Source organism: Lithobates pipiens, unplaced genomic scaffold (genome assembly GCF_037356315.1).
Source record: "Lithobates pipiens isolate NorthernLeopardFrog02 unplaced genomic scaffold, aLitPip1_a1.2 Scaffold_19, whole genome shotgun sequence".
Taxonomy (NCBI): Eukaryota; Metazoa; Chordata; class Amphibia; order Anura; family Ranidae; genus Lithobates; species Lithobates pipiens.
The window spans coordinates 23,372,315-23,395,335 of NW_027507764.1; the positions used below are offsets into that span (position 1 = coordinate 23,372,315).

Here is a 23,021-nt window from a genome sequence, read left to right on the forward strand (position 1 = left end):
GAAGAAGCACTGTGCAGCAGCACTGAAGAAGAACCTGGATATGTTATAATTCCAATATGCTGTACACTAAAGGTATTTGCTTTTTTATGTTTTGAACAAACTTTATGTGAAGTGTACAAAACTTACACCCCATTCACTGCAATGTAGGACGGCGCAATGCGTTATGCCTGACATTGCAGTGCGATTCAGGCTGGTACGTGGCGATGAAATGCAGCATGTCTGCATTTTATCGCAGTACGATGCGGGGGAATTTTTTTCTTTTCTTCGTCACATAGGAGACACAAAGTATCTTAAAAGAATTCTCTTAAATAAGACATCAGCAGTCTAAAAGAACACTCAATTGGCTTCTTCCTCGGCCACACTGGCTGGAGGAAGTGACACCAGGACCCGGGAAGTGACGTTTTACACGTCGCTTTTGAGTCATTACTAGGAAGAGGAGGTCAGGAACAGACATTGACTGATCTCCCTTCCGTCTACCTGGCGGCACCCACCATGCAGGTCCGGGGCCTACAGATGGGCGAGAGACCAGCATGTGATCAGGACAGCTGTGATAGGGAAAGTATAGAACATGTTTCTATTGGCTGAGAAGGTACTGGAGAGGTGGGGCAGCTATAATCTCAGGATTTTTAGACCAAAAAGGATGCCGGTAAGGGACATTTCAGAGACAGATGTAACAAAAAAAAAACACAGATTTTTACATATTGTCCCTGGTTTTCCTGATGGGGCCCCCCTAGTGGAACGGGGCACTCGGGAAGTGCCCGAGTGACCGAATGGTCAGTCCACCCCTGGGCTTGACATTGGAATGGATACAAGGGATGGCCTAGATAACATATCCGTTCCGGCAATTATTATATTTTTTTTATTTTTTTGGATCCTAATTTTGAATTGTTAGTTGCTATGGAACGTGATGGGATCTTGATATTCTACGAATATATTTCAGGTTCAGTGTGTATGATGTTTTGTCGTTTTTTTTGTTTTGTTTGTTTGTCTAAGAAATTAAATAAAAATATTAATTAAAAAAAAAAAAAAAGGAAAAAAAATAGATCGCTGCGCAAATACTGTGAGACATAAAATATTGCAACAATCTCCATTTTATTCTCTAGGGAAGTGTTACTCAACCAGGGTTCCATGCAACCCAACGGTTCCTCCAGAGGTTTCTAGGGGTTCCTTCAGCAATGAGCGATTTCTGCCTCTCAGATAAGTTCCCACGGATACCATTGGTCTTTTTTGGCTATCTGTAGGGAGGCAATTCTTCCCAATGTCCACAAGTGTTATGCCCTGTACACACGGTCGGAAATTCAGATCCAAAAGGTCGGATCGGATTATATTGTCAGAAAAGCTGATTGTGTGTGGGCTCTATCGGACTTTTCCCGTCGGAAAAAAATTTGAGAGCAGGATCTAAAATTTTCCGACAAAAAAATTCTGATTGGACTTTTTCCGATCATTCGTAGAGAATTCTGACGGACAAAGTGCCACGCATGCTCAGATCAAATTACAAGACCAAAGCTATCGGCTACTAGCCTCTACGTAATCCCGTCGTACGCAACGAACATCACCTCGTTCCCGAACGATCAGCTTTTCCGACAACTTTGTCCGACCGTGTGTATGCAACACCAGTTTCGGACAAAATCCGTTGGAAAAAATCTGATGGATTTTGTGGTCAGAATGTCCGGCCGTGTGTACAGGGCATAAGAATCATTATTCCCACTGACCATCACACTAATATATTATGAGTTGTAGATATAGTCATTTTAACCGGTTCCCGACCGGCGCACACCGATGTACGTCGGCAGAATGGCACGGGCAGGGATATTGGCGTACAGGTACGTCCAATCTTTAACGTCGCCCTGCCATCGCGAGTGCGCCGGCGGCGGCGCGCTCGCGTGCCAGTCGGGACCCCCGTGAGTCCGGTCACGGGTCCCGCGGACTCGATCGCCGCGGGCATACCCGCGATCGTCTCACGGGGCGGCTGAATGGAGGAAATGCCGTGTAAACAGCATTTCCCCATTCTGCCTAGCAACTAGTGACGCTGATCTCTGCTCCATGTGATTGGAGCAGAGATCAGTGTTCACTATATGAAAGCCCAGCCCCCAACAGTTAATAACACACCCCTAGGAACACTTAACCCCTACACTGCCACCCACTGGTTAACCCCTTCACTGCCAGTGTCATTTACACAGGAATCACTGCATTTATATAGCAGTGATTGCTGTATAAATGACAATGGTCCCAAAAATGTGTCAAAAATGTCCGATGTGTCCAACGCAATGTCGCAGTCACAATAAAAAAATTGCTGATCGCCGCCATTACTAGTAAAAAAAAAAAAAAAAATTATTAATAAAAATGCCATAAAACTATCCCTATATTGTAAACGCTATAACTTTTGCGCAAACCAATCAATAATCGCTAATTGCGATTTTTTTTACCAAAAATATGTAGAAGAATACGTATCAGTCTAAACTGAGGGAAATTTTTTATTTTTTTTTATAAATTTTTGGGGATATTTATTATAACAAAAAGTAAAAAATAATGCGTTTTTTTCAAAATTGTCGCTCTATTTTTGTTTATAGCGCAAAAAATAAAAACCGCAGGGGTGATCAAATACCACCAAAAGAAAGCTTTATTTGTGGGGAAAAAAGGACGTCAATTTTGTTTGGGAGCCACGTCGCACGACCACGCAATTGTCAGTTAAAGCGACGCTGTGCCGAATCGCAAAAAGTGGTCTGGTCTTTGACCAGCAAAATGGTCCGGTCTGTAAGTGGTTAAGCAGTGGTTCCCTGAGACTGGAAAGTTATTGCAAAGGGTTCCTCTGTGTTGAAAAGGTTGAGGAAGCCTGCTCTAGGGTCTCTGCTAAAACAAATCTATCATTTTGGAGGTTCTAAGTAATTTTCGAGCAAAAAATACTGGGATTTAAAACTTTGAACAAAAACGTTCTAGAAAAGGCCTGGTCTTCAAGTGGTTAATGGAACAAAGAACTTAGGTACCTGGTTTGCAGTGGCGGAGAAGGTGGCCCTTGGAGGTGGCTCTGTCTGAGAAGCTCGCTCCTGGAACATGAATACAGAGAGATGTGTGAGATGAACATCGTATGAACATTATCCTATGACTCCACCGCCATCCCCACCGCTCACCCGCAGGGGGTTGTTAATGCTCTGGGACGCTCTCTCGCTGTAATTGAACTGGTTGGTTGGTTTTCTCTCCTTCTTGCTCCTGGATGGTATTTCCTGACCCTCGGTCCATTCTTCACTGGTCTGGGGAAACAATCACAGCAGATCCCCCATTAACCCCGCTAGTTACAGCAAATTAGACCTCACTCTGCTATCCTTATTTTTCTAGTAGGAAAAACTAGAAGTACCTTCACCTTTATGCAATGTGTTACATTAATGTAACACCATCAGAGGGCACCCAACACATCATAAGAGCCGATGGCCCATTCTGGCCAACTCAACCTTTACGACTAAGCCCAATCGGGGTAAAATGTGTCTGGAGGGGTATGGCTACAGGCGGTGACTGTGGTGTGAGGTCATCAATATGTGGCTTTGGATTCTGAAAGCAGCAATAAGAATATGTAGGCAGCACTAATCCTGCGTACAAGCTGTACCGGGCCCGGGCCCCATCAGGTAAGCAGGGGGGCCCAAGCCCAGCAGTGGCTGTCTATGGGTGTCCTATCCGCTACCAACTTCTCTGCAGACACTAGTACAGTCAATTTTAGAGAGTCTGTGTGATTGGTTGGGCTTGTGAGCACTCTGCAAGAAGCATAGAGAATCAGGCAACCTGGGCAATGGCATTACTAATGACCTCTGCTTGATGTCACCAAACACACAATTGTCACTGATATATTTTGCTATGCCAAATCAATAGGCCCATATACATAAAAAAAAAAATAAAAAAATAAAAAAACTAAAGCTATCTTTGGATAAAATGCAAAAACCAATAGAGAGCTGTAATCCATAACAACCAATCAGAAATAATGATTCAGTAACTGAAATCTTGTTACTGTGGGCAAGATTTTTTCCTTATAGATGAGCTCAATATATGAAGACCTGAGTCAAGCATTGTGATAGGTGCACAGTGCGGCTGCTCGGAGCCACCATGGAGGATCAGCACCGGGTCCATCCCCTATTCAAGGGAAGGATCAGCACCGGGTCCACCCCCATTTAAGGGAAGGGTTGGCACTGGGTCCACCCCCATTTAAGGGAAGGGTTGGCACCGGGTCCACCCCCATTTAAGGGAAGGGTTGGCACTGGATCTACCCCCATTTAAGGGAAGGGCTGGCACCGGGTCCACCCCCATTTAAGGGAAGGGTTGGCACCGGGTCCACCCCCTATTCAAGTGAAGGGCCAGCACTGGGTCCACCCCCCATTCAAGAGAAGGATCAGTACCAGGTCAACCCCCCATTCAAGGAATAGATCAACGCTGGGTCCACCCTCATTCAAGGGAAGGGTCGGCACTGGGTCCACCCCCCATTCAAGAGAAGGATCAGCAGCGGGTCAACACCCCATGTGATAGACTCACCCGGGACAGAGGCTTTTGGAGGAAACTGAATGCTAGCCTCTTTACTACCAACTATGGGCTCTGGCTGATGTCATCAGCAAGCTACTGGTCTGGGGCCCCCTGCCATAATGTGTTTATTGTAAGTAGGTCTGCTCTTGTGTGAAGGTGTTCTGCGTTTATATTTATGATCATGTGTATTGTGTCTTCTGAGCTAGAAGTCGGCAAGTCTGACCTGAAAGGTCAGACTTCTGAGTCATCTAGGCTGGTTAAATGACTAGTTAATTAGCTCATGTTAATTTATGTTTCTGGTTACGGTTTGTATTGTTATGGCAATATGATCAGGAGGGGGAACCTCCTTCTCAAGTGTATAAAAGCCTGTAGTCTTGTTGAATGACTCCACATTGTCACCTGCTAAGTAAGTGGCCACCAGAGAGTCCATAGCACTCATAAGAGAAGTTCCCGCACTGGAAGAACCCAATTCAAATTTTTCCTGGCTGAGACTTGGTATTTCCAACCTGCCTCCACAGGGACGCGAACCTCCATCCACATCCCACTTTGGCTTCTTTCCTACACACCTTTAGCTCCTACTCCACCTCAGGCACTGGCCAACTCAGTCACCCATTGCTCCTGGGGCCGCTCTCCCAGGAATGGCATCCACACATTCCGTTGGTCACTGGCCCATCGCTCTGGGGTTGGAAAGCACGTGCCATGCTGTATACCAGCGACCTGGAGGGCTCAAATCCAGAGTCCTCCCCGAATCTTCTGCCTGAGCTCCAGGTATTGATCCGCAGACACAGTCCTGGAGTATACTGAAAGGGTGACTCTATCACACCCCATTCAAGGAAAAGATCAGCACTGGGTCTAGCCCCCATTCAAAAGGAAGGGTCGGCACTGGATCTACCCCCCTTTCAAGGAAAGGATTGGCACCGGGTCCATCTCCCATTCAAGAGAAGGATCAGCACTGGGTCAAACCCCCATTCAAGGAAAGGATCAGCACCAGTTCTAGCCCCCCCCCCCCTATTAAAATTAAGGATTAGAACCAGGTCCACCCAATTCAGGGGGGAAGATTAGCACGGGGTTGACCCCCCATTCAAGAAAAGGATCAGTACGGGGTCTAGCGCCCCACTTAAAATAAAGGATTAGAACCGGGTCTACCCCAGTCAGGGGGAAAGATTAGGACGGGGTCCACCCCCCCCTTCAATGGAAGGATCAGCACCAGGAACGCCCCATGCCCTGGTACAGCATTTGTACCACCGGTGTGGATATATGTACAGTACCTGAGCGTCAGACTTCCCATCTGTGTCTTTGTCTCCCGGCTCTGTGGAGTCGTTGGTCTGAGTCTCTGCAGAACACATAAAAGATAAGGAAGAGAGTTACACTCAGAGGATGGTGAGGTCAGAAGGGTGCAGTCTCAGCCACCTGCGCTCCGTGCAATCACATGGTGTGCCGCTGTCAGAGGGGGGCCTGAATCTTCAGCTTCCTCTCTAATAACCATTTATTTAAAGTAACAGCAACACATGTGTAAGGTATACGTCCCACAAGTGGTTGTGATCATCACCAGAGTAGTCTTCTCCCTTCTCCTTTCATCCTGTCTGCTCTGTAATATCCCTCTGGAAGCTTTCACTGTATATAATGGGAATAACGGAAACTGTAATACCACTGTATGAAAAACTGCGGGTCCACGTGCCTACATCGGGGGCGTCTGAGCGTTTTTTGTATGGCAACGCCTTTTAGGGCAGAAACGGCTTGTAAGAGATGGGTATAAAAACTTCCCTCAAAATCAAGTATTTTACAGTGCTAGACTGGGCTGTGCTGTGTGGCAGAGCTGTTTAAATATCATGACTGGATGGAAATAAATATTCTCTCTCAGATGAACCAGCTCTTATATGTATTTCATCTGTGACTTGCCCACTTGCCTACCGGGCACCCCCCTTCCTGCCCAGGATAATTTTCAGCTTTCAGCGCTGTCACACTTTGAATGACAATCGTGTGGTGGTATTTAATCACTACTGGGGGTTTTTTTTTTTTGCTAAATAAATAAAAAAAAAATAAAAAAAAATTAGAAAACAAAAACAAACATTTTTCATAGTTTGTTATAACATTTAGCAAACAGGTAATTTTTCTCCTTCACCGATGGACACTAAGAGAAGGAGGCACTGATGAGGTTGTACTGATGAGGAGGCACTAAAAAGGTTGCACTAATGGGCACTGATGAGGCTTCAGTGATGGGCACTGAGGAGGAGGCACTGATGGGCACTAATAGGCTGCACTGATGAGGTGGCACTCATGAGGCTGCACTGATGGGCACTGATGAGGTGGCATCGATGAGGAACCAATAGGCAGCTCTGATGGGCACGGATGAGGAGGCACTGATGAGGCTGCACTGGTGGGCACTGATGAGGCTGCACTAATGGACACTAATAGGCTGCACTGATGAAGAGGCACTGATGAGGTGGTACTGATGAGGAGGCACTAATAGGCACTGATGAGGTGGCACTGATGAGGCTGCAGTGATGGGCACTGAAGAGAAGGCACTGATGGGCACTAATAGGCTGCACTGATGAGTTGGCACTGATGAGGCTGCACTAATGGGCACTGATGAGGAGACACTGATGAGGCACCAATAGGCTGCACTGATGAGGTGGTACTGATGAGGAGGCACTGATGAGGCTGCACTAATGGGCACTGATGAGGTGGCACTGATGGGCACTAATAGGCTGCACTGATGAGTTGGCACTCATGAGACTGCACTGATGGGCACGGATGAGGAGGCACTGATGGGCACTGATGAGGCTGCACTAATGTGCACTAATAGGCTGCACTGATGGGCACTAATAGGCTGCACTGATGAGGCTGCACTAATGGGCACTGATGAGGCTGCACCAATGGGCACTGATGAGGCTGCACTAATGGGCACTAATAGGCTGCAAAGATGAGGTGGCACTCATGAGGCTGCACTGATGGTCACTGATGAAGAGGCACTGATGAGGCTGCACTGATTGGCAGCACTGTTGAGATTGCACTGATAAATTAGGACATTGAAAAATCAGTGCCCTGATTATCAGTGTAGATGTCCCTTTCACACAAGCTGGTTACCTGCTCTCCTCTCCTCGCTGTCAGCATGAGGAAAGGAATGCCAATAACTGGCTTGTGTTTACATCATTGTCAGCTGTCATTGGACAAAGTTGATCATGTGGTAAAGAGCCGCTGTGATTGGCTCTTTACCCCGATCTGTGATCAGCTGACAGGGTAGTCACAGAGTTCACCACTCTATGACGCCCTCCCAGCAATGTGTGACTGCACTGTAGCTGTCATTCGGCCATAACCCGGTTGGGAACTGGTTAAATGTTTGCCTGGAGTTCAGTGGAGTAAGAAAGAGCTTCACCTTGGCTCACAGGCAGGAGAAAGCATTCCCATCACAAAATACAGCACATTATTTTCCTGATAAACCTTCCTATGTCATACCAGAGCTGCCAGGCATGGATCCTGAAAGTAGCCCAACGCTATTTTATAACTGGCCGAACCAGACCCCAGAAGTCACCTCTCACCTTCAATGACTCCCAACTTCGCCCTCTGCCGCCGCGCCTCATCCGAGTCTTTGTGTAACATGTTTCCATCCAGGGAGAAGTGTACGGCCAGCTGGTCCACAATGCTGATGGGTTTGTAGACCCGTTCCTGTACACAGACAACACCGCCTGTTATGATGGCTCAGAGAACACCCATGGAGGGACACAGAATCCCCCACGATGTACTCCCTTCCCCCCATAGAGCCACTCAGAGTGGTGGTCACATTTATTTTATATAGGAGCCCTGAAGTGCTGCCCCTCACCAAAGACCCCACATCATATTCAGTGAAGGAAACTGCAGACATACTACAGGAGACGGTCAGAGACTGCAGACATACTACAGGAGACGGTCAGAGACTGCAGACATACTACAGGAGATGGTCAGAGACTGCAGACATACTACAGGAGATGGTCAGAGACTGCAGACATACTACAGGAGATGGTCAGAGACTGCAGACATAGTACAAGAGATGGTCAGAGACTGCAGTCATACTACAGGACACAGTAAGAGACTGCAGACATGATACAGGAGACGGTCAGAGACTGCAGACATGATACAGGAGATGGTCAGAGACTGCAGTCATACTACAGGACACAGTCAGAGACTGCAGACATGATACAGGAGACGGTCAGAAACTGCAGACATGATACAGGAGATGGTCAGAGACTGCAGACATAGTACAGGAGATAGTCAGAGACTGCAGACATAGTACAAGAGATGGTCAGAGACTGCAGTCATACTACAGGACACATTTAGAGACTGCAGACATGATACAGGAGACGGTCAGAGACTGCAGACATGATACAGGAGATGGTCAGGGACTGCAGACATAGTACAAGAGATGGTCAGAGACTGCAGTCATACTACAGGACACAGTCAGAGACTGCAGACATACTACAGGAGACAGTCAGAGACTGCAGACATACTACAGGAGACAGTCAGAGACTGCAGACATACTACAGGAGACAGTCAGAGACTGCAGACATACTACAGGAGACAGTCAGAGACTGCAAACATACTACAGGAGACAGTCAGACTGCAGACATACTACAGGAGACAGTCAGAGACTGCAGACATGATACAGGAGACGGTCAGAGACTGCAGACATGATACAGGAGACGGTCAGAGACTGCAGACATGGTACAGGAGATGGCCAGGGACTGCAGACATACTACAGGAGATGATCAGAAACTGCAGACATACTACAGGAGATGGTCAGAGACTGCAGACATACTACAGGAGACAGTCAGAGACTGCAGACATGATACAAGAGACGGTCAGAGACTGCAGACATAGTACAGGAGATGGTCAGAGACTGCAGACATAATACAGGAGAGGATCAGAGACTGCAGACATAGTACAGGAGATGGTCGGAGACTGCAGACATACTACAGGACACAGTAAGAGACTGCAGACATGATACAGGAGACGGTCAGAGACTGCAGACATAGTACAAGAGATGGTCAGAGACTGCAGTCATACTACAGGAGATGGTCAGAGACTGCAGACATACTACAGGAGATGGTCAGAGACTGCAGACATAGTACAAGAGATGGTCAGAGACTGCAGTCATACTACAGGACACAGTAAGAGACTGCAGACATGATACAGGAGACGGTCAGAGACTGCAGACATACTACAGGAGATGGTCAGAGACTGCAGTCATACTACAGGACACAGTAAGAGACTGCAGACATGATACAGGAGACGGTCAGAGACTGCAGACATACTACAGGAGATGGTCAGAGACTGCAGACATACTACAGGAGATGGTCAGAGACTGCAGACATACTACAGGAGATGGTCAGAGACTGCAGACATAGTACAAGAGATGGTCAGAGACTGCAGTCATACTACAGGACACAGTAAGAGACTGCAGACATGATACAGGAGACGGTCAGAGACTGCAGACATAGTACAAGAGATGGTCAGAGACTGCAGTCATACTACAGGACACAGTCAGAGACTGCAGACATGATACAGGAGACGGTCAGAAACTGCAGACATGATACAGGAGATGGTCAGAGACTGCAGACATAGTACAGGAGATAGTCAGAGACTGCAGACATAGTACAAGAGATGGTCAGAGACTGCAGTCATACTACAGGACACATTTAGAGACTGCAGACATGATACAGGAGACGGTCAGAGACTGCAGACATGATACAGGAGATGGTCAGGGACTGCAGACATAGTACAAGAGATGGTCAGAGACTGCAGTCATACTACAGGACACAGTCAGAGACTGCAGACATACTACAGGAGACAGTCAGAGACTGCAGACATACTACAGGAGACAGTCAGAGACTGCAGACATACTACAGGAGACAGTCAGAGACTGCAAACATACTACAGGAGACAGTCAGACTGCAGACATACTACAGGAGACAGTCAGAGACTGCAGACATGATACAGGAGACGGTCAGAGACTGCAGACATGATACAGGAGACGATCAGAGACTGCAGACATGGTACAGGAGATGGCCAGGGACTGCAGACATACTACAGGAGATGATCAGAAACTGCAGACATACTACAGGAGATGGTCAGAGACTGCAGACATACTACAGGAGACAGTCAGAGACTGCAGACATGATACAAGAGACGGTCAGAGACTGCAGACATAGTACAGGAGATGGTCAGAGACTGCAGACATAATACAGGAGAGGATCAGAGACTGCAGACATGATACAGGAGATGGTTAGAGACTGCAGACATAGTACAGGAGATGGTCGGAGACTGCAGACATACTACAGGAGACGGTCAGAAATTGCAGACATACTACAGGAGATGGTCGGAGACTGCAGACACCCTACAGGAGATGGTCAGACTGTAAAACACACTATAGCACTTGTTGGGGATTGGTTACATGGAATCCTGATTTTACTTATGTCTGTTCCAGAAGCAAAAAAGACCTCTGCTCTCAGTGTGGAAGCAGTGGTTTCTTTGCAAAGGTCCCCTTGGTGAGTCAGACCTTTAGCTCTGCAATCAGCAAAAGCTCATGCTCCATGCCGAATGGAGAGTTCCAATTGTGACTTAGTAGGAGAGTATGGGACCTCTGCAGAGGGACCACTGCCTCCACACAGAGATCAAGGGTCCCTCTGGTAGGTAGGACTTTGTACATGTTTTGTTTTGATTCACTTGGAATGTATTTGGCTGGTTTCATCCGAATGTTCAGTAGAGCTCTAAGGCAGGTTCTGCCTGGTCCTCACCCAGGTCCAGTGTGCTATAGAATGGTGTCAGACTAATGGTGGAGCTATAGCATGAACATTCATAATGGGCATATGTATCTGTGAGGTAGGTGCTCATGGGTACTCACCTTGAAACTGTACCTGACGATGTTCTGGGGGGCATGAGGGTTGTTTGCGGTCAGGATACGAGTGAATTCCTCTTTAAGTTCCTTTAAACCAAATGGAATAAATTAGTAATGATAACAATGCTGAGACATAGGCTCCGGGTCGGTGGAGGTTCTGACTGCAATATAGAACCACCCACTTACCTGCTTAGTCTTTAATGTCCCAATATACAGACAATAGAACCCCCTCACACTGGATCCAGTCTTATCACAATATTCTAATGGAGTGGTCACCCCCTAGGGGGCCCCCTGATGGGCTCCTAAGCTTTTTTACCCAGTAGGTGCCCTAGTAGCCAGGTCTATAGTCTCCATCACTCTTCTGGCTCCATGATTAGTCTAGGGCAGGGGTGGCAAACTCCATGTCATCACAGGCCGCTCCGGCACTATGGTTTCCTCAAAGGGTCAGTTGTATCTGTAAGACTACAATGTCCAGAGCACCCCAATACCCCTTTTATCAGATGTCATGAGCCCCCCCCCACCCCCCTTACATCACAGTGTACACCCCCACCCCTTTCTTGTATTGCTTCTGGGAAGAAGCTGGGGGTGGAGCTGGAAAGCAGAATGTGCAGGGTCTGGAGGAGGACCAGAGCAGGGCTGATGTCAGCTGCTGAATGCTGAGAACAGGGGAGGTGGAGACGAGGGGGTGCTGCTGCTGTACAGAGGCACAGGATCTGTAGGAGGAGTTCTCCTACTCTTTTCCACCAACTGCTGAGATGGGGGGGGGGGGCGAGATTCTTCTTTCTTCTTGGGTAGACAGAGAAGCACAGGATCTGTAGGAGGAGTTCTCCTCTTTTCCACCAATTGCGGAGATTGGGGGGGGGGGGGGGGGGGGGTTGGCAGAGACGAGATTCTTCTTGGCTGCACAGAGAAGCACAGAATCTGTAGGAGTTCTCCTCCTCTTTTCCACCAATTGTTGAGATGAGGGTAGAGACGAGCCTCTCCACGGCTACACAGAGAAGAGCAGGATCTGTAGGAGGAGTTATTTTCCTCTCTTCTGCCAACTGCTGAGATGGGGGGGGGGAGGGGGTGGACCTCTTTGTGGCTGCACAGAGATGTGCAGGATCTGTAGGAGGAGTTTTCCTTCTCTCTTGTGCCAACTGCTGAGAAGGGGGAGGGAGGCAGAGAGGAGCCTCTCCGTAGCTGCACAGAGAAGCACAGGATCTGGGGGAGGAGTTCTCCTCTTTTCCACGAATTGCTAAGATTGGGGGGGAGCACAGGATCTGTAGGAGGAGTTCTCCTCTTTTCCAATTGCTGAGATTGGGTGGGGGGGGGGGCAGAGACGAGATTCTTCTTGGCTACACAGAGAAGCACAGGATCTGTAGGAGGAGTTCTCCTCCTCTTTTCCACCAATTCTTGAGATGGGGGCAGAGACGAGCCTCTCCGCGGCTACACAGAGAAGAGCAGGATCTGTAGGAGGAATTCTTCTCCTCTCTTCTGCCAACTGCTGAGATGGGGGGGTGTACCTCTCTGTGGCTGCACAGAGAAGCACAGGATCTGGAGGAGAAGTTCTCCTCCTCTCTTCTGCCAACTGCTGAGATAGGAGGAGGGGTGCAGAGATGAGCCTCTCCGTGGCTGCATAGAGAAGCACAGGATCTGGAGGAGGAGTTCCCCTCCTCTTTTTCCCCACCTCTCTTTTAAAGGCAATGGGTATTAGGCAGAACCATGTTTTGGGAGCCCACCCTGGCTCCACCCCACATCCTACAAAGCTCTACGTCTACCTTTCGTAGGTCTGCCAAGTCACTTCCATTGTGTGGTGCAGGTGGGTTGTTCCTGAACTCCATCAATTCATGCTGTGAGCAGCCCAGGTTTGGGATCTCTCTGGTATTAAATAAAGTGTCACCTTTTACCATCAACAATAAGATTATTAGTGTTATTGAGAGGAATTGTGCCCCATCATTGGTGTCATTGGGCCCCATTGTTGGTGTCATTGGGAGGAATTGTGCCCCCCTTGTTGGTGTCAAAGGGAGGAATTGTGCCCCATCATTGTTGTCATTGGGAGGAATTTTGCCCCATCATTGGTGTCATTGGGAGGAATCGTGCCCCATCATTGGTGTCATTGGGAGGAATCGTGCCCCATCCTTGGTGTCATTGGGAGGAATCGTGCCCCATCCTTGGTGTCATTGGGAGGAATCGTGCCCCATCATTGGCGCCATTGGGCCCCATTCTTATTCCCCGTACACCCGAGTGGAATGTTCGACAGAAAAAGTCAGATAGAAACTTTTCATCGTATATTCCGATCGTTTGTATGCCTCATTGGACTTTTTTTTTTTTTCGAAAATTCTGACAGACCTAGAAATAGAACATGTTCTAAATATGTCCGATGGAACCAATCCTTATTGGGAGAACCGTTCGTCTGTATGCTGTTCCGAGGAATTGTGCCCCATCATTGGTGTCACTGGGAGGAATTGTGCTCCAACATTGGTGTCATTGTGAGGAATTGTGCTCCATCATTGGTGTCACTGGGAGGAATTGTGCTCCAACATTGGTGTCATTGTGAGGAATTGTGCTCCATCATTGGTGTCACTGGGAGGAATTGGGCCCCATCGTTGGTGTCATTGGAAGGAATAGTGCCCCACTGTTGATGTCACTGGGAGGAATTGTGCCTCATCGTTGGTGTCATTGGGAGGAATTGTGCCTCATCATTGGTATCACTGGCGGGGAATAGTGCCCTATTGGCATCATTGGGAGGAATCATGGCCCATCTTTGGTGTCATTGGGAGGAATCGTACTTCATCGTTGGCCCCATTGGGCCCCATTCTTAGTGCCATTGGGAGGAATTGTGCCCCATTGTTGGTGCCATTGGGAAGAATCGTGCCTGATAATCTGTGTCATTTGTCAGACCGGTGCACCATTGTAGGTGTCATTGGGAGGAATCGTGTCTTCTTTTTGGTGTCATTGGGAGGAATAATGCTCCATCATTGGTGCCTTTGAGAGGAATCGTGCTCCCTCATTGGTGCCATTGGGCCCCATTGTTAGTGTCATTGGGAGGACCGGTGCACCATTGTTGTTGTCATTGGGAGGAATTGTGCCCCATCATTGGTGTCATTGGGCCCAATTCTTAGTGTCATTGAGAGGAATAATGCCCCCTTGTTGGTGCCATTGGGCTTCATTTTTAGTGTCATTGGGAGGACCGGTGCACCATTGTTGGTGTCATTGGGAGGAATCGTGTCTTCTTATTGGTGAATCGTGCCCTATCGTTAATGTCATTGGGCTCAATTCTTAGTGTCATTGGGAAGAATAATGCTCCCTAGGAGCAGATAAAAACATGCAAAACGCCTGTATTATTGGAATTGATGAGATATTCTGCAGAATCCCCCCTCCCCTCCCCCCCACTCGCACTGGATCTGTGAACCTGCGGCTGTTATTCCATTATTTCCAGGCTCAGCTGCTCACATTACACTATATTGTATCCGTCTCTCCGCCAGGATTTATTGCTGACTGCCAGACAGGATCTTGTAAAAATGTATTCCTGATATCCATTGCCGGGACAGATTAATGAAGAATTCAGAAGCTGCTCAGCCTAGACAAGGATCTTCAGTCAGTTCTGTAAATGGAGCCGGTCATAGGAAACATGTTGTCCTACCGATAGCAGACCTTCTAGATCCGGCTCTACGAGATGTCCGACCCGTCATTGGTTTAAATAATTAGGACTAGAGCTTCAGTGTAATGCAAGAGCCATTATAGCCCCCCCTCTGGAGGACTGCACCCCCCCCCCCCACATGTTCCAGCACTGCACTCTCCATAGGACTCTTCAGTACTTAGGGAGTGTTGGATGCCCCCCCACAACCCCCCCCCCCCCCACACACACACACACACACACCACTGCCATGTGGCCATATTGTATGACCCATGGGTTTCTGCTGAGTCCTGTAGCAACACAGGAAGATGGGACCACTGAACAAGGAGGGGGGTGGGGGGCACAGGCGTTCAAGACTTATGGAATGCTTAATGGCACTTGCCTCGATCTTCCTTAACACATTAAAACGCCTACTACTTCTTTTAAAGGAACCCAAAAGAACCCCAGCTTGGTAGTAACCCCTCCCCCCCCCCCTCGGAAGATCCCCATCTCAGCAGTGCCCCTGTTCAGTGGACCCCTAGCTTATTGGTGCCCTCGTTCAGCAGATCCCCTGCTCAGTAGTAACCCCCAGCCCTGCTCACCTCCCCCACTCAGTAGTAACCCCCAGCTCTGCTCACCTCCCCCACTCAGTAGTAACCCCCAGCTCTGCTCACCTCCCCCACTCAGTAGTAACCCCCAGCTCTGCTCATTCTCTACTTGGTAGTAACCCCCAGCTTTGCTGGTCCCCCACTCAGTAGTAACCCCCAGCTCTGCTGATGCCCCACACAGCAATAACCCTCAGCTCTGCTCATCCCCCACTCAGTAATAACCCCCAGCTCTGCTCATCCCCCACTCAGTAGTAACCCCCAGCTCTGCTCATCCCCCACTCAGTAGTAACCCCCAGCTCTGCTCATCACCCACTCAGTAGTAACCCCCAGCTCTGCTCATCCCCCACTCAGTAGTAACCCCCAGCTCTGCTCATCCCCCACTCAGTAGTAACCCCCAGCTTTGCTCATCCCCCACTCAATAGTGACCCCTAGCTTTGCTCATCCCCTGCTCAGAAGTAATCTCCCAGCTCTGCTGATGCCCCACACAGCAATAACCCCCAGCTCTGCTCATCTCCCACTCAGTAATAACCCCCAGCTCTGCTCATCCCCCACTCAGTAGTAACCCCCAGCTCTGCTCATCCCCCACTCAGTAGTAACCCCCAGCTCTGCTCATCCCCCACTCAGTAGTAACCCCCAGCTTTGCTCATCCCCCACTCAATAGTGACCCCTAGCTTTGCTCACCCCCTGCTCAGAAGTAATCTCCCAGCTCTGCTGATGCCCCACACAGCAATAACCCTCAGCTCTGCTCATCCCCCACTCAGTAATAACCCCCAGCTCTGCTCATCCCCCACTCAGTAGTAACCCCCAGCTCTGCTCATCCCCCACTCAGTAGTAACCCCCAGCTCTGCTCATCACCCACTCAGTAGTAACCCCCAGCTCTGCTCATCCCCCACTCAGTAGTAACCCCCAGCTCTGCTCATCCCCCACTCAGTAGTAACCCCCAGCTTTGCTCATCCCCCACTCAATAGTGACCCCTAGCTTTGCTCATCCCCTGCTCAGAAGTAATCTCCCAGCTCTGCTGATGCCCCACACAGCAATAACCCCCAGCTCTGCTCATCTCCCACTCAGTAGTAACCCCCAGCTCTGCTCATCTCCCACTCAGTAGTAACCCTCAGTTCTGCACATCCACCTCTCAGTAACCCTCAGCTCTGCTCATCCCCTGGTTTGATGATCTTCAATGGCTGAAATCTGCTCACAAACTTATGCTGTGCTCAATCACAGCACGTGGGGCCAAAAATCCAGAAGCAGGCGGCGACATACATGTACGTTGCCTAGCCTGCAGCTGCTGCCCTCTCACAGGAGATATACTGTGAGCGGGCGCACAGAGGTTACAATTGCAACAGACAGAATCTGAAACAATGTGCACAATAACCAATCAGCGTCTAACTTCAGCTTGTTCAGTTAAGCTTTGAAAATGAAAGAAAGTGTGTGTGTGTGGGTGTGTGTGATGTGTGTGTGTGTGTGTGTGTGTGTGTGTGTGTGTGTGTGTGTGTGTGTGTATGTGTATGTGTATGTGTGTGTGTGTGTGTGTGTGTGTGTGTGTGTGTGTGTGTGTGTGTGTGTGTGTGTGTGTGTGTGTGTATATGTGTGTGTGTGTGTGTGTCGGAAAGTCTGGTATTGGATAGACAGCTTAGCTTGACAAGCTCCATTTTTCCTCCATGGTGTCACCCCCCTACGTGATGTCCGGTCTGCAACTTACAATCTGTTCTATCAATATACAGGGGGGGGGGCAAAAAAGTATTTAGTCAGTCACCAATTATGAAGTTCTCCCACTTAAAAAGATGAGAGAGGCCTGTAATTGTCATCATAGGTATCACCTCAACTATGGGAGACAAAATGTGGAAACAAATCCAATCACATTGTCTGATTTTCGAAAGAATTTATTTGCAAATTATGGTGGAAAATAAGTATTATGTCAATATCAAAAGTTCATCTCAATACTTTGTTATACATCCTTTGTTAGCAATGACAGAGGTCAAACGTTTTCTGTAAGTCTTCTCAAGGTTGTCACACACTGTTGCCGGTATGTTGGCCTCCATGTCCCCCATGCAGATCTCCTCTAGAGCAGTGATGTCACTGTCCCTCCATAGGTTTTCTATGGAGTTGAGATCCGGAGACTAGACTGGTGGCTAGGCCACTCCAGGACCTTGAAATGCTTCTTACGAATCCTCTCCTTCGTTGCCCTGGTGGTGTGTTTGGGATCATTGTCATGCTGAAAGACCCAGCCACATTTCATCTTCAATGCCCTTGCTGATGGGAAGAGGTTTGCACTCAAAATCAAACGATACATGGCCCCATTCATTCTTTCATGTACACGGATCAGTCGTCCTGTTCCCTTTGCAGTGAAACAGCCCCAAACCATGATGTTGCCACCTCCATGCTTCACAGTAGGTATGGTTGCAACCCATCATTCTCCTTCATCCAAGCACGATGAGTTGTGTTTCTACCAAACAGTTCTACTTTGGTTTCATCTGACCATACGACATCCTCCCAATCCTCTTCTGGATCATCCAAATGCTCTCTAGCAAACCTCAGATGGGCCTGGACATGTACTGGCTTAAAGTGGTTGTAAACCCTTACAAACCACTTTGACCTACTGGTAAGCCTAGATTAAGGCTTACCTGTAGGTCCAAGAAATATCTCCTAAACCTACACAGTTTAGGAGATATTTACAAAAAGCCAGGCACCGCTGTCTACGGCGCATGCGCCGTAGACAGAGGTGCGCAGGCGAACTGAGCAGGCCGCAGCTCACGGCGATATGCCGCTCGTGTCGGCTCCCGTGCACATGCGCGGGAGTGATGTCATTGCGGCTCTGGCGAATCACAGCGCTGGAGCAGCGAGACCCGGAAGTCACTCGGGGATACATGGCAGCGGTGAAGATGAAGAAGGAGGACCGCTTCGGGGGCTTCGTTCTCAGGTAAGTTATTCATAATGAGCTAGTATGCTATGCATACTAGCTCATTATGCCTTTGCCTTGCAGGTTGCATTTAAAAAAAATTAAAAATAAATAGCCTTTAAGCAGGGGGACACGTCTGGCACTGCAGGATCTGAGTCCCTGGCGGCGTAGTGTGTTACTGATGGTAGCCTTTGTTACGTTGGTCCCAGCTCTCTGCAGGTCATTCACTAGGTCCCCCCCCCCCCGTGTGGTTCTGGGATTTTTGCTCACCGTTCTTGTGATCATTTTGACCCCATGGGGTGAGATCTTGCGTGGAGCCCCAGATCGAGGGAGATTATCAGTGGTCTTGTATGTCTTCCATTTTCTAATTATTGCTCCCACAGTTGATTTCTTCACACCAAGCTGCTTGCCTATTGCAGATTCAGTCTTCCCAGCCTGGTGCAGGTCTACAATTCTGTTTCTGGTGTCCTTCCACAGCTCTTTGGTCTTCACCATAGTAGACATGTGCAGAGTAAAATATTTCGTTTCGGAATTTCGTTTTCGTCGGAAAACTTAATTTATTTAGTTACTCCCGAAATTCGTTTTTATTTATTTCGTTTTTCGTTCAAAAATTGCATTCGTCCGAAAATCCACATGAATTACGGTCGAATCTGTCTTTGAAGGCTTATGGTGTCTGTCGAATGTATAAAGAAGATTCGACGGAGCTAGTATATAGCATACTTTAGAACCCTATTAAAGTCTATGGGACTCCAACGTTCAAAATCTAAAGTGCTCATTTTAAAGGCTAATTTGCAAGTTACTGTCCTAAAAAGTGTTTGGGGACCCGGGTCCTGCCCCAGGGGACATGGATCAATGCAAAAAAAAGTTTTAAAAAAGGCCGTTTTTTCGGGAGCAGTGATTTTAATAATGATTAAAGTGAAACAATAAAAGTGTAATATTCCTTTAAATTTCGTAGGGGGGGTTGTCTATAGTATGCCTGTGAAGGGGCGCATGTTTCCCGTGCTTAGAATTGTCCCTGCACAAAGTGTCATTTATGCAGGAAAAAAAGTCCTTTAAAATCACTCGCAGCTATTATGAATTGTCGGCTCCCGTAATACAGAGAACACTCATTGAAAGTCATTGATAAAAAAATAAATAAATAAATAAAATAAAAAAGCGTGGGGGTCCCCCAAATTCAATTACCAGGCCCTTCAGGTCTGGTATGGATATTAAGGGGAACCCTGCCTCAAATTTAAGAAAAAATTTGACGTGGGGTTCCCCCTAAATATCCATAACCAGACCCTTCAGGTCTGGTATGGATATTAAGGGGAACCCCGCGTCAAATTTTAAAAAAAATTGACGTGGGGTTCCCCCTAAAAATCCATACCAGACCCTTTATCCGAGCACGCAACCTGGCAGGCCGCAGGAAAAGAGGGGGGGACGAGAGAACGGCCCCCCCTCCCTCCTGAACCGTACCAGGCCACATGCCCTCAACATTGGGAGGATGCTTTGGGGGTCTGTGACCCCTCAAAGCACCTTGTCCCCATGTTGATGAAGACAAGGGCCTCATCCCCACAACCCTGGCCGGTGGTTGTGGAGGTCTGCGGGTGGGGGGGCTTATCAGAATCTGGAAGCCCCCTTTAACAAGGGGACCCCCAGATCCCGGCCCCCCCTGTTTGAAATGGTAAGGGGGTACAAAAGTACCCCTACCATTTCACAAAGAAAGTGTAAAAAATGGTTAAATAAAACAAACACACTTTTGAAAAATTCCTTTATTAAAAATAAAAAAATAAAAAAAAGATTCCAGCGGCGGTAATCCACTCTTGCTATCCAGCGACGGACGGTCATCTCTCCAGCGATGTCTCATCTCATCCAGCGCAGCGAATACATCCTTCTTCTGTCTCCGTGGAGGAGACACTGCAAGGATTCCGGCGGATGACGTTTCTTATATACGGAGGGCGGGGCCACCCGTCACCTGACCCCGCCCCCCTCTGACGCAAGGGGAAACCCGGGGTTCCCCGTGACGTATGGGTGACCCCGCCCCCCTCTGATGTAACGGAAACCTGCCTGTGTTACATCAGAGGGGTGCGGGTCACCCCTACGTCACAGGGAACCCCGGGTTTCCCCTTGCGTCAGAGGGGGGCGGGGTCAGGTGACGGGTGGCCCCGCCCTCCGTATATTAGAAACGTCAGCCGCCGGAATCCTTGCAGTGTCTCCTCCACGGAGACAGAAGAAGGACGGAGGATTCGCTGCGCTGGATGAGATGAGACATCGCTGGAGAGATGACCGTCCGTCGCTGGATAGCAAGAGTGGATTACCACCGCTGGAATCTTTTTTTTATTTTTTTATTTTTAATAAAGGAATTTTTCAAAAGTGTGTTTGTTTTATTTAACCATTTTTTACACTTTCTTTGTGAAATGGTAGGGGTACTTTTGTACCCCCTTACCATTTCAAACAGGGGGGGGGGGCCGGGATCTGGGGGTCCCCTTGTTAAAGGGGGCTTCCAGATTCTGATAAGCCCCCCGCCCGCAGACCTCCACAACCACCGGCCAGGGTTGTGGGGATGAGGCCCTTGTCTTCATCAACATGGGGACAAGGTGCTTTGAGGGGTCACAGACCCCCAAAGCATCCTCCCAATGTTGAGGGCATGTGGCCTGGTACGGTTCAGGAGGGAGGGGGGGCCGCTCTCTCATCCCCCCCTCTTTTCCTGCGGCCTGCCAGGTTGCGTGCTCGGATAAAGGGTCTGGTATGGATTTTTAGGGGGAACCCCACGTCAATTTTTTTTTTAAATTTGACGCGGGGTTCCCCTTAATATCCATACCAGACCTGAAGGGTCTGGTTATGGATATTTAGGGGGAACCCCACGTCAAATTTTTTCTTAAATTTAAGGCAGGGTTCCCCTTAATATCCATACCAGACCTGAAGGGCCTGGTAATTGAATTTGGGGGACCCCCACGCTTTTTTTTTTATTTATTTATTTATTTTTTTATCAATGACTTTCAATGAGTGTTCTCTGTATTACGGAGCCGACAATTCATAATAGCTGCGAGTGATTTTAAAGGACTTTTTTTCCTGCATAAATGACACTTTGTGCAGGGACAATTCTAAGCACGGGAAACATGCGCCCCTTCACAGGCATACTATAGACAACCCCCCCCCTACGAAATTTAAAGGAATATTACACTTTTATTGTTTCACTTTAATCATTATTAAAATCACTGCTCCCGAAAAAACGGCCGTTTTTAAAACTTTTTTTTGCATTGATCCATGTCCCCTGGGGCAGGACCCGGGTCCCCAAACACTTTTTAGGACAGTAACTTGCAGAATCTTTTCTCTCTGTCAAATCTTTTTTCTCTGTCGAATATTTTCTCTATATAATCTTGGACTAATAGAGGTAAGGTTAGGCACATTCGACCACAGGTTCTATAGACACAGATTGTTGTCAGAGTCACGTCGAATCTCCTATTCTATATCGAACTGTTGTAACAATGAAAACGAAAATAAAGCATTTATTTATGTCGGATCTTTCGTTTTTTCGGATTTTGTGCTTTCGTTATCGTTTGTCAAAACGAAAACTAAAATAGCTGAAATGCATTCGGACGAAAACGAATGCACATGTCTACACCATAGTGGAGTTTGGAGTGTGACTGTAAGCCCTTGTACACACGGTTGGAAATTCCGACGGAAAATGTCTGAGCGGACCGTGTTGTCGGATAATCCGACCGTGTGTGGGCTCCATCTGACTTTTTTCCGTCAGAATGTCCGACCAACAAAGTTTGAGAGCTGGATATAAAATTTTCCGACAACATGATCCGATCGGACTTTGTCCGATCGTTTGTAAAGAATTACGATTGGACAAAGTGCCACGCATGCTCAGATCAAATTAAGAGACCAACGCTATTGGCTACTAGCTGAACGTAGTCCCGTCCTAACGAAAGAACGTCATCACGTTCCAAACGATCGGATTTTCCGACAACTTTGTCCGACCGCGTGTATGCAACACCAGTTTCGGACAAACTGCATCGGAAAAAATCTGACGGATTTTGTGGTCGGAATGTCCGTCCGTATGTACAAGTGCTTAGAGGTTGTGGACGGGTGTCTTTTATACTGATAACAAGTTCAAACAGGCACCATTAATACAGGTAATGAGTGGAGGAGAGAGGAGCCTCTTATAGAAGAAGATACAGGTCTGTGAGAGACAGAAATCTTACATGTTTGTAAGTGACCAAATACTTATTTTACATTTTTTTGCAAATAAATTCTTAAAAAAAAAACAAAAAAAAAACAGACAATGTGATTGTCGGGATTTGTTTCCACATTGTGTCTCTCATAGTTGAGGTGACACCTATGATGACAATTACAGGCCTCTCTCATCTTTTTAAGTGGGAGAACTTATACAATTGGGGGCTGACTAAATACTTTTTTGCCCCCCCCCCCCCCCCCCCCTGTAGTTCAGGGTGTCCCTGCAGAGGATGGAGCATTCTTTAGATATTCTCATATACAAAACCATGCGGGTCTTCTAGTTCCCCATATTCACAAACATCCTCATCATCATCATCCTCATCATCA

General features: G+C 47.9%; 1 protein-coding gene across 1 annotated transcript in view; it reads right to left on the reverse strand.

The window, feature by feature from the left end:
* Nucleotides 1-23,021, reverse strand: part of DNAI1 (dynein axonemal intermediate chain 1) — a 243,505-nt gene that overhangs the window by 212,025 nt on the left and 8,459 nt on the right. The window contains exons 5-9 of the mRNA XM_077490558.1: nucleotides 11,378-11,458; nucleotides 8,040-8,166; nucleotides 5,769-5,833; nucleotides 3,129-3,248; nucleotides 2,985-3,044 (exon numbers count right to left, since the gene is read on the reverse strand). Of these exons, the coding sequence (XP_077346684.1) occupies nucleotides 2,985-3,044; nucleotides 3,129-3,248; nucleotides 5,769-5,833; nucleotides 8,040-8,166; nucleotides 11,378-11,458 (453 nt within the window). The remainder of the gene's footprint in view (nucleotides 1-2,984; nucleotides 3,045-3,128; nucleotides 3,249-5,768; nucleotides 5,834-8,039; nucleotides 8,167-11,377; nucleotides 11,459-23,021) is intronic.